The sequence below is a fragment of the Thrips palmi genome, unplaced genomic scaffold, assembly GCF_012932325.1.
Source record: "Thrips palmi isolate BJ-2018 unplaced genomic scaffold, TpBJ-2018v1 HiC_scaffold_10, whole genome shotgun sequence".
Classification (NCBI taxonomy): Eukaryota; Metazoa; Arthropoda; class Insecta; order Thysanoptera; family Thripidae; genus Thrips; species Thrips palmi.
The window spans coordinates 2694763-2706845 of record NW_023144621.1 but is presented as its reverse complement, the minus strand read 5'-3'; the positions used below and the strand labels follow the sequence as shown (position 1 = coordinate 2706845).

At 48.1% G+C, this 12083-nt stretch overlaps 1 protein-coding gene and 1 long non-coding RNA gene across 2 annotated transcripts; one reads left to right on the top strand and one right to left on the bottom strand.

The window, feature by feature from the left end:
* The first annotated feature begins 3529 nt into the window (after window positions 1-3529).
* LOC117654326 lies at window positions 3530-5187 on the top strand. Its single transcript, XR_004588307.1, has 3 exons — window positions 3530-3657; window positions 4381-4536; window positions 5052-5187. It is a non-coding gene; the product is annotated as an uncharacterized LOC117654326 (long non-coding RNA).
* A 5672-nt stretch (window positions 5188-10859) lies between these two features.
* Window positions 10860-12031, bottom strand: LOC117654368. The gene is made up of 3 exons (XM_034400970.1): window positions 12020-12031; window positions 11818-11958; window positions 10860-11180 (listed from the first exon to the last, which is right to left on the bottom strand). The coding sequence occupies exons 2-3, from the start codon at window positions 11872-11874 to the stop codon at window positions 10860-10862; spliced, it is 378 nt and encodes a 125-aa protein (XP_034256861.1). The 5' UTR covers window positions 11875-11958; window positions 12020-12031.
* Between the last annotated feature and the right edge of the window lie 52 nt (window positions 12032-12083).

The following is a 12083-nucleotide window of genomic DNA, read 5'->3' as shown; positions in this document are numbered from 1 at the left end:
CCGATGAAAGTTTTTGGCGGACACGGGGGAAACAACTTGAATTTTGATGACCGTTTACCCTTAAACGTGGAAAAACGCGAAATAGCACTGGGGGGAAAACATTTGAACTAAGTACACGAACGTTGAAATGGTTTGAATTATAACTAACGCAGAACCCGCAAGCACTGATAAAGGTCACTATATTTATGTCAAATGCATTTTACGGTGATGACACGAAATACGTAGCAAAATACAGGTCATGAGGGGTCATCAAGGGGGGCTGACTCCTTACTTCGAAAGCAAGCCCAATACCGTAAACTGGGGTAACTTCGGACATCCGGGGTAATTTCGGACAGGCTCCGCTGGCAGCTCGCATAGAAATCTTACTAAGCCATCCCCCTCAGAAGTTACCCCAATCCATGAAGAAACTTCTGACGGGATGGCTTAGTAAGATTTCCCGGTTGACGGTACACGAATAATACCTGTAATATATCAATCCATAATACTTTAAAAAAGCCGCATAAATAGTGTATTTTTAGCTTTAAAGTGACCGGTGAAATTGTAGTTCATGGAAGTTCAGCGATTTTCTATTTTGAATGTAAGAGTTACAAAATGGCGCCAAAACGAATGACGGTGCTGAGGCTCTTAAGCATGTACGGTTTTGTTTTGGGGCTCAAAAAACTCGAGCCAAAATGCTAGTTTCCGATTGCATTCATGTTATTGCTTCCGTTTTAAACTCCCTTACGTAATTGGAAACTTTTTTTTATGATGAAAACCACGAAAGTGACACAATTATCTAAACATAATACTTGAAATACCGATCATTTATAATACTTCGTACACGGTCAGGGGAGTCATCCCCCGTTGAGGTCATTGATTCGGGGAGCGCGCCAAAATGTTATCAATTGTAGCTCACTGGACGTCGACGTGACCTTTTCTTATTCCCTATGGGACGCAACTATTTATAGCGACGGCGAGGGAAATCCCGCGCTCAACGGACAAACCAGAGGCGAAACCGGCGGCTCCGGGCTCCGCCGCCGAAACCCAGCGCGCCAACTTTTCAGGGACGTCGCCGTCATCGCCTTGCCGGTGCGAGAGGGAGGGGGGCCCTCGGGAGCTGCCCACTACCTCCAACTGTATTACCTCCAAAACCAATTGGAGGTAAAACTAACATGAGAAGTTATTACCTCCAAAAAAAGGGACTAAAATGCCTCCAAAGAATAAACCTCTAGAGTTTGAGGTACTGTAGGTGGTTTTGAATGTAGTTAATATTACCTCCAAACACGAAAGCGATATCACCTCCAGTCACAGAGGTGCTAAATTACCTCCAAAGTATTCACCTCTAAAGTTTGGAGGTAGTTTTAGAAGCAGCAAAACGTAAGGAAAAACACTTCTACTTTTTTGGCCGCTTCATTGCCTCCAAGAATTCACCTCCAAACTTGGAGGTAGTTACAAACGTGCAAACAACGCCGTCGTTGTCTGGAAGTGACCGCGGGTGGTGACCGACGGCCGGCAGTTGGCAGCGAATGGTATGGCGGCATGGGTACCCAAGGCATAGCTTTTACGCCGAGCCAAAGGGACTGGGCAAAAGGTGACTGAAATTCAGAGCGACTGTGTGCGACAGCCGAGAAACCCAAGAAAGATGCGCGGGGGAAGTGCGGCAGTGATGCACCGCAGCGCGGCTTGCCGTCAGCCCGAGGACGCGCGCGTGGTAAAGTGGCGAAGGTCGAGGGTCTCGACGTAGTACCCCTCAACGTGGTCCTTGCTTTAGGTGTCCTCTGGGACTTATTGTGACCTTCCGCCCACGCCACGTTTTGAGGTGCTTTATGAGCTGACCAAAGCCGTTGTCCAGGAGGACGCACAGGTTAGGTTAGGAGTGGTGGTCCGCGAGTCCCTGAGCTAGGAGGGCGTGTTCGGCGTGTTCGGCGGCCTGCAGGTGGCTGCCGCGCCTCGCTTCACGGCGCTCCAGGACCTGAACAAGCCGTTGTCCAGGAGGCGCACAGGTTAGGTTAGGAGCGGTGGCCCGCAAGGCCGTGAGCTAGGACGGCGTGTTCGGCGGCCTGCAGGTGGCTGCCGCGCCTCGCCTCACGGCGCTCCAGGACCTGAACTAAGCCGTTGTCCAGGGGGGGTCGTCGTAGCCCGCTGCAGGGAGCCACGGCGTTGCTGCAGAGCGGTGCACGGCGCTCTGCGCGGCAGCGCTGAGCTCCCTAAGGCCTCTGAGTCGGCCAAGGAACGTGGTCCCGACCAGAGGCCATGTCGTCTTCGGCGTCGTTGCAGCAGGGAACCAATGCGAATGCGACACGCTCCCGGACGCGCGCCGGTAGTAGTGGCAGTGGCGATTCGGCGCCGCGGTCGCGGCCGCGCCAGCGGTGGGTGGCCGTCGCGGATTCAGGGAGTCCCTCGACCACAGACTGACACGCACTCCGCCTCCGTCATTCGCTAACCTCCTATCGAGCGCTCAAATTTCTGGTCGCTTAGACTCGCTCATCTTGAGCGTCAGAACCCGTCACTTGGCGGCCGTCCGAGAAACCGCTCATCTCGCACGCTCGGAGAAACCGCTCACCTTCCCATACGGCGGCTGCCAGATCAAATGTACTTCATAGCACGACTCTTTATTTGCGAAGATTAACACATGCTCTCGTCAGAACGACTTTGTTTCAGAGTTCAAATGTTGACTGTTGCAGTATTAACTAAATACGAGCGGCAACATAACCTCCGCGCCCGCCGCGCTGTGCCGGTTTCCCGACGCGCTGCGAGATGCGCTCCGACGCCGAAGCTGCGCGGGTCGAGCTCCCCAAGATCGCTAAGCGAACCGAATTTAGCCGTTTGATAGGCCGATGCAGTACGACGGTTTAGAGTAACTCCTTTGGAGCGGTCGACGTGCTGTGGCCCCGCTGCCCGAGGCCACTTGCAGCCGAAGTGCCGTTCAGCCGCGAGTAGCTCCTCTGTCGCGCCCACGGACCACCTGCTTGCAGTGTTGCCGCGCCGACGGCCGTGCAGACCGCGCCAGCGAGGGCAGACGATTGCGTGCTGCGCCACGCGCAATCCTCGGCACCAGGTGCCCTGCGTCGTGGTCACCTCGCCGACTCCGGTCGTGCAACCGATAGTGTTTGTAATACAGCTCACCTCTTCCCATGTGTATCTTCGTATCAATGAAGCAGTAGCAGGTGAGAGCGATGCGCTCAATGCTGCTCATGCACTGCAAGTAAACAAAAACTGTACAAAAAGTACAACGGAGATTGTAGAAAGTACAACGAGAATTGTACGAACCACGAGGCCTGGACTGCACAGCACTCGTCATGCCGGTTCCATTGTACTTTGTACAATAATTGCTGTACTTTGAAAGTACAATAAATTCCTGTTAAATATTTGGCAGGAACTTGTGTACTTTTGTTGCGGTCTTTTTCTTGCAGTGTGTGCAGGATGGGCTCCCTTCAGAGTAGGTGTTCGTCCGCATGGTCTCGTAATCGCGGTTGGGTACTGGTACGGGTACTCCTCTCCCCGCGCATCCGCGTTCAAGCCCCTGGGCTGCAAGACAGCCTTCTGATGCACCGGAGGGCTGCTTGTGCCTCGGGGGCTCGCGGTGCGTCAGTGAGAGCAGGAGTGCAGGTGAGTTCCGCCCTGGCAAAACGACTGTTTGAGTTCGGACGCATTCGACCCGCCCCTGCAGCCGCCAAGGTAAACCGCATCCGATGTGCCCACTATGCTTTTTGCGCTATTCACCTTTCGTGGTGCTGAACACAGGACGTTCAACCTTACGTCGGGTCTGCATGCACTGTGGCAAAAAGCTACGGAAAATTCTGTAAACAGCTTGTGGTAATTCTCCGTAGCCCCCTTATCAATATTCTCCGTAGGCTCTTACAGTATTTTCTGTAGGACCGCACAGTATTCTCCGTAGGACCTTACAGTGATCTCCGTAGGACTATGCAGTCTTCCAGGTCCTACGGAGAGACTGTGCGGACTTACAGAGAATACTGTACGGCCCTACGGAGATACTGTAAGAGCCTACGAGAATATTGATAAGAGGGCTACGGAGAATCCTGGCAAAAAAATTAACAGAATTTTCCGTACCTTTTTGCCACAGTGTGTGGCATGCACCCTCAATGCACCGTGTGCATTAGGTGCACTGCTGCTGTGGGCCCGAGAGGGAAGCCTGGGAATGGGGTACACCGCTACTCTCTAAGGACGGTCTCTGAACGGCCCCTCTGAACCGCGGACTGCAGAATGGACGTAACTTACTCTGCAGTCCGCGGCTCGAATCCCGTGCAAAGAGAAATTGGGTTTATCACCCTGCCTGCATGCAGCCCCGCTGAGGCTTTGCACCGTTGTCTCTCTTTCGCACTGCTTCTTCGCACTCGATGTTTACCGCGATGCTTGTCAGAACCCTGTACACTGTTTCAGAGGACGGCGCGCGAACTGCCCGGTACTTGCCACCAGCTTGTCAGTGTGAGCGCCGGAAGGGAGGTCTCTGGAGCGGCTTCGGATTTCGAGCCAGTCGCAGTCTTGGTCTGATCCCCAGAGCGTGGCCAGTCCAGCGACCGCACCAGCAACTCGTAGGTATCGGCGTTCAACGTTCGTCCGTTGCCTCCCCTACGAAGTCAGACTGCGCGCCCGAAAACGCCCGAGAGGTAGGCAATCTTCGCTGCGCGCTCGGTAGCGCCAACGAGGTACGCAACCATTCCGACTCGATCGTGTCAGAAAGCGTCACCAAACTTATCGGCTTACACTCTCGCCACTTTTCTCGCTTTCGACTGCACTCGACTACACTTTTTGGAGCGCATGCCATCTGACAGAAACGCACCTGTTGGCCCTGTCTGCGTCGTACACGCTCAATGCACTCGCGCGCGGGCTGAGGCGTAGTTGGCCCAGGGAATTCCGGGAGGAAATTACTGCTTCTCTCTGCTGACGGCCTTTGAACCGTGGACTCCACGTTGCGGGATCGAAAACCGCATAACTACAAAGAGAAACGTATTTACTCCTCTCCCCCACAACCACTCATGCCATTTCAGTTCGTATTCGCGCCCCCCTATCGTGACATTTCTGCGATGCTTTTCACAACCACTCTGTTGCAGGTGACATTTTTACTGAGCTCTGGCGGCACTACATGAACGGACGACACGCCATCCCGAGATATTCGTCGTCAGTTCACCAGCTTACTCCCCAATGCGTGCCCAGGCGCCAGAGCTGCGGGAAAGCCTCCAGCGCCCTACAGGTAGGAACCCTTCGCACTCGTCGGGTGCGTCCGCTGCGCGCTCTATCTTGTGGGGTGGCCGCTGGTAGAACTACGTGGCGGCCGGAACGCTCTCAGCGCGCCCTACTTTCTGTGGCGGACACTTGTGCAATCTCTTCGGTCGGCACCCCAAAACTAAAACTAACAACAACAACGCCGAGCAGCCGAAGTGAAGGAAGAAAGGTTTTTGGCTGAGCGATAGCGAAGCCCTTGCCGTGTTTGGGCGCACCAAAAACTGACTGGTCGTGCGTCTGTCTTCTGTGTGCCCGTAACTCACTCACTTTCTCAAAATACTGATCGAATATATCCAAACTTCCACCTGATGCCCCTAAACACCTTCAGGGGGAGTTTATCTTAGATCAGCAATAATCATCGTTTGAAATATTCAAAACACCGTTTTAAACTAGGTTATTAGCGTTGTTGGGTTTGGTAGCACCGTGTGGCCGCCCAATTTCTCATACCGACAGCCGCGCTTGCAAGCCGTCTGCAAGACGGGACGGCATTTTTGCAAATAAACAAACTAAAGAGAAAAGGGGGCTCCGAAATAGGTTCTGAGTTATTTTTTAATATTCAAGAATGATTAAAACCCCTTTCCCGGAAGTCAACAGAGGAAAATACAAAAATGAAAGTGAGAATGGTTTGCGTGTTTCGTTCCCCTCTCCCCCCCCCGTCACGGGGAATCTTCCTTCAGGTCAGTGCACTGTGAGTATTGTGGATTGTAAATAGAATGTTTTCTTTGCCTTTTACTTTGTATGCATTTACTGATTTTGTTTCCTCTGAAAACATCTTTATTTTTAAATACATAGTCAATCAAATCAGGTAAATGCATGAAAAACTTCTGTTGAAATTAGAAGACATTTTAAATTGTTTTGGGTTTTGACTCGGGAAATGTCATTCTATTGCAATGATGCAAGTAACATAAATTTCTAGTCCTAACATCTCTTGTTTAAAAAGAATAATATATAGATGGAAATTTTAATGCTAACAGATTTTGAATTGATTTTGGGGTTTAAAGAGACGATTCAGGTTTTGAGCGGTGAGTGACTTGGAAATCGGATTTAATGTAAAGTTTCCCTTTTCATTTCCCCAAAAGTTTGTGTCCGGTAACTGGAACTTAGTTTTGGGTAATGATTTAAAGTTGGCTCTCTGAACCTTACCCCAATACCCAATGTTAATACTATACTGTCATCTCTTACCCCAAAAGAAAAATATCAAAGACATGAATAAGATAAATTATGTTGACGTTTTGAGCAACAAGGGGCCTCAGCATTGGACTTCATGAGACGATTAACTGAATTTGACAAAACTTGATCCCCGTCAAATGCTTCAGATCAGACTGCCCAAAAGTGAGTCACTTAATATAAATATAATTACATATTCCATCTAAATTGTTTAATTCACGGGTTGAAAATGAAAGAATGAAAAAAGGGCTTCTCAAAATAACTAAAAAATTTGTGAGTTCATTGGTTTGAAGAAAAATAAAAATCGAATAGTGACTCAAGCAGACAAGTACCCAAATTTAAGCGATTCAATGCTGCAATAAAATGTTACTCGACTGAAGGAATCGCAGTGGTTAGGCATCACGGTATTGGTGACGACAAAGGGTGATCCATGAACGCAGACCCATACTTTACCCATTAGAGATCAATTTGATATCTTATATTTCTCAATTGAAACTCATGTTGATTCTTGCAGTTTTTGGAGTGCTGATCATGAAAATCACTTCCATTTCTGCTCCAGACTTAAATTTTCATCTCAAATTAGGTCTTTTTCGACCAAAATTCTCAGGTCGAGTTAATATTGATTCCTGCAGTCTTTGGTGAGCTGAACTCAAAATAACTTCCAAATTTTCCCAACTCACGCTTTACCAAATTTTGCCCAAAATTTTGGGCCCCAAAAATTTTTTTATTGAGTTTGATGTTGATCCCAGTAGTTTTTTGTGTGCTGATAACGAAAATCACCTCCATTTTGACTCCAGACTTATATTTTCATCCCAAATAAGGTCATTTTGGATCAAAATTTTCAAGTCGAGTTCAATATCGTTTCCTACAGTTTTTGGTGTGCTGAACTCAAAAATGACTTCCGAAATTTTCTCAGACTCACGCATTACCGAATTTTGGCCAATTCTGGACCAAAATTTTTGAATCGAGTTTGACGTTTATCCCAACAGTTTTTTGTGTGCTGATAACGAAAATCACTTCCATTGATACACCAGACATTTCACTATATGAGCCCATAAGTTGCATATTTCGTCAACTTTAGCCAAGTCTGAAGTGCACAAACTAATTCTCATCGCTCAGCCACACTACGCGCCCACACTAAACGGCGCGTACCCCTAGTAATAATTGGTAACGAAAATGCAGTTAGAACGAGTCGCCGGCAGCTACTTTGCCACTGCGCATTGTTTAGTTCGTGTTGCTAGTTCTGCTGTTCTACCGTTCTGCCCTTCAATCGTTCAGCTTAATAGTCTGTTACTTCGTTGAAACAAATTTCCATCTTAGGTTAGGTTCGTTCATGGTGAATTTTTCACTGTTCTGGCAATGTAGAAATAGTTAGGTTTTCTTTATTTTCCCCTGCATGCAATATCATACGCATGATCATTCAATATGTATTCATAAAGATATTATGTGGCAAGTCAGAAGCTGCTATATTTGCTTCACATTTATTCGAAGCGTACAATTTCTGTTTTTAAGTATAAAAAATCGAATGGATTATTAAGGATCATTCGTGACCCCAAACTATTTTGAGTCAAATCAAGCGGCAGACGGAAATGAGATGGCGACACGTCGTCGTCAAATAGAGGGTGTAGGAGTAGAAGACCAGTCAGACTGCGAGTGCAGGCTGTGTCCAAATGCTTCCGTGAACACCGAAAGAACGCCAGGGAAGTGCAGCCGAATTAAGGAATCATCTCTTTCGTTCCCCTACAGTACTCAACGCCCTATGAGTGCGACAAAGATAGGAGGAGATCTCTGCGTCCGCCCGATCAGACCTGCTGCGAACTTGCGAACGGTTGGACGCGGACCGCCGGGCCCAAACGCCCTGAGGGTAGGCAGCCCAATTTTCTTTTGTGCCCCATGGGTGGCAGGCTTCTGAGAAGGTGGGTGTAGGTGTGCAGCAGAGCCAAGCACAGAGGCAGCCAACACTGTTAAAAAAAAATTCTGAATTTTCAGACTAATTTGAGTGAAGTACTTTTACATAAACTCGTTATTAATTTTCAGACTCGTCTTGGTCTGAAAATGAAGTCTTAAAATTCGACATGGCCAAGTCTTAAAATTCCCACTGCTTTGTAGCTGAAAATTCATACTTTTGTCCAAAATTTTAGAACATACTGTGTGAATTCTCCTGCAGCAATCGTGCGGAAAGGGCAGCCCATTGTGGGTCTAGACGCTTGTTAGGGCGCATCTACTGGACGGATAACGATTTTTCTCCTGTGAGAGAAAGAGCAAACTTGAAAGCGCGCCGGGATTCCGCGCACGATGGACACCATCGCTACTCATTAAATATCAGACGAGATGGTCCGCAGTAAGACTGAGGCACTCGTCGTTCGAGGGTGAGATCACATATTCAATCTCCCATGTGTGCCACAACATCACGGAGGATCATGCGGGCACCCAACCTAATGACCGAACGCAGACGCCAGCGAGAGCCAACATTGAAATGCGGTTTTATCGACTTCAGAGTAATATTTTGTTTCAAACTTATTGCTAAAGGCTAGAGCTGATAATTACTAAAGCAACAGATGATGCTGTTTGCAAAAATTATTTACTTTAATGACATTAATCGGAAATACAAAAAGGCGATCTGCCGCGGCGCTCCAGGCGCCACCTAGCGGCAGGTCCCTGAAACGTAACTCCAGGCGGCTGCAAGCAAGTGGACCAAACCATTTGAGAAGTGATTGGTCCACAGTTTGCATTCAACAAGCTCCCTCAACATAACAACTGCCAATATCATAATGCTTTGATGCGCGACGTTCGATTTTGTATATCTGGTTTTGTATTAGTCAGCCTAATCTTAATTTTATGACTTCCCTTCATTATGAAATTTCAGACTGGGTACAAATATTCAGACCAAGCACGGTCTCAGACTGCCCTGTCTGACATCTCAGACAAAAGTTATGAAATTTCATAAAAAGGTCTTAATTGGTGTTTCATAACGTCAAGTCTGAAAAAAGTTGTCTGAATTTTCAGAATTTTTTAACAGTGAAGCGCAGAGGCAGCGGCAGCCGTGATGAGGGATCACGTAGTGGCTTATACGTAAGTACTCTACAAATCGAAGAGCGTACATTGTATGCTCTAACTGGAGCATGCCTGCAAGCACGCTCTAGCTAGCGCATGCCTGCCAAGCATGCACTTACTGGTGCATACAGTACATGCCAATACATACAATGTACGCTCTTCGATTTGTAGAGTATACTGGTGTCTTACTGCTTCCCTGTGACGTGTCAAAAGGGTGGCCTGCCTTCGTGGTGCTGGGCGCAACAAAAAACAAGTTTTTCCGTGATGACACGCCCTTCTGCAGCAGTGAAGAGGCTGTGGACGATGGGTTGTCAACCTCCGCGGCGCATGCTCAGGGCATTCCACTTTTTCGCCAGAAAAAGACAGTTTATAGCCCCAATGGCCCTCTAAATTTTGTCAGGAGCCTTAAGGGCGTGCCATAGCACAACACCCGAGTTTGGCCCTTTTTAATTTTTTTTGCCAAAATCGTGAAAAAACCATTAGCTTTTTTGCGGCGAAAATGTTCGACCACCTCAGATTTGTTTCAAATTCATACGGAACGTTGCGATGGGTCTAAGAAACAGATGCCCGGTGCCCAATGGTCTTTGCTGCATTCTATTTGGTGTGAAAATTACTTTTTTTCCGAGGCGCTGGTTGTGTTGCTGAAGCAATGAACGATGGGTTGCCTACCTACGCGGCGCCTGATCACAGCCTTCTAATTTTTCACCAGTTAAAGAACGTTTAGGGCTTAGTAGCCCGTCTAAATATTGCCAGGAGTCTTGAGGGAGTGCTCCAGCACAACATACCAGAATTCTCAGAGTTTATTTCAAATCAGCAGGTTTTCAGAAAATTTGTTACATTTCTTCATTTAAAGTACCTTGATTGGAGAGGCGGGATTAGCAGGCTCAAAATGTTTCCTTTGACTCGTGCGAAAGAAAAATATTACGCAGAGCCAAGTGTAAAATAAACTACGATAATAAACTTCGATAGAATTACTCAGAATCCAAAAACAGTTTGATAATTTTGAAAATCTTTCGTGATGATTGCTCAGGGGGGTTGGTCTGTATCCAAGACCAGAGCAAATTACACTCACATTCCTGGAACGTGAAACGCTCGGTGAAACGTTGAAACGAATGTGACAAAATGTCACGTTCCTTTGAGCATTGTGTCACGTTCGTTTGAACGTGAATAAGCTAATTTATGGCTGATTCACATTCAAACGAATGTGACACAATGCTCAAAGGAAGGTGACATTTTGCCACATTCGTTTGAACGTGATATCACGTTCCTGGAATGAGGGTATACTTGAAATCAGCGTTGAATTCTTTTCGCGATTCTTTTAGGGTTTCGATGAACTCGTGAACTCCCGATTCAAAGACTGCACACTCCACACCACAACGAGTCACGTAAATGAATTTTATTTGACTCTAAGGTAGTCATCCTAGCAGGTTGATGAGCACTTGCAGGAAGCTGAACCACGACTTGAGCGCCCTGTAGCACGCCCTGCGGTCCAGGTTGCCGATGCCGCGTCCGCGCACCATGGCGCCGCGCCCCATGGTGGCCTGCATGAGGCCCAGGCGGAGCAGGCGCTGCCGGGGCCGCTCCTCCAGCCACGGCCCGCTGTAGGCGCGCCAGGACACGCCGCGCCGCGCCGCCATGAGCGTGTCGCCGGTCAGGCACAGCGGCATGAAGAGCGTGAAGACGAGCGGCGCCGTGCCCACCGAGAAGAGCTCGGCGCGCATGCCGCTCGCCACCACCTTGCGGACAGCGGTCCGAGTCAAAGCCCTCGCGGCACTCCCATGCAGTCCACACGGATACATGGATCAACAAAAATGATGGGACAGCGAAAAAAAAGGGGGTTAGGTGTGCTATCAATTTGTTGTCAGAACGAACATTTAATTCTGGCAACGAACGATACTGTCGACTAAATATCTTAAAAATGAAAAAAGTCACATGTTTGTACTCCTCACGAGTTACTTGTCGTAAGAGCAAGGTGTTCGTTCTGACAACAAATTGATAGTACACCAAACAACTTATTTTTTTCTATCCTATAATCAAGGTTTATTTTCGTTGGTAAAACAAATTATTTTCTCCGTGCACTGTGCACTGCCACCGTTACAGTGGACTCACTGGTAAAACAAAGGCATGAAAACTACCCCCTTAAGAACAACACCCCTTCAAGGACGTGAATCGTTAAATACCCCTTTGGAAGGGCGTGAATTGGTATGGGACTTTCAGGCAAAATTTGACACAAGTGCAACGAAAGTATCCTATTTGCATCGTTACTTAACAGTCAATAATTTGATACACACTTCAGGGAAATTGGAAATAATTTCACGCAAACCCTTGCGTTTTTATTCGACAGAAAGGGGTACCACCGTAGTCAGAACGAACCTCGACGGTGCTCAGGAGCGGGAGGACGATAGTCACCACGAGCAGGTGAGGCATCATGTCGAACACGGCCCTGTCCAGCTTGAGCAAAGTGTCCGTCACGGACCTCTGTGCTCCCAGCCACAAGGGCGTGCATCCACCTGCCTGCAACTTCAGCTTTAAGAAGCGCAAATATGAAATGACTAAAGAAAGAAAGAAGTATTACCTGCACGGCCAACCCTATGCCGTTCCCGACGTCCGAAGAGACAGTGTACACTGTCAAAAGGAAC

What these genes read in the sequence shown, in the direction of transcription:
- LOC117654368 (XM_034400970.1), bottom strand. Translation starts at nt 11,874, where the DNA reads ATGATGCCTCACCTGCTCGTGGTGACTATCGTCCTCCCGCTCCTGAGC. An exon ending in CGCTCCTGAGCACCGTCGAG is followed by an intron (nt 11,181 to 11,817) that starts GTTCGTTCTGAC and finishes GCTGTCCGCAAG; the next exon opens with GTGGTGGCGAGCGGCATGCG.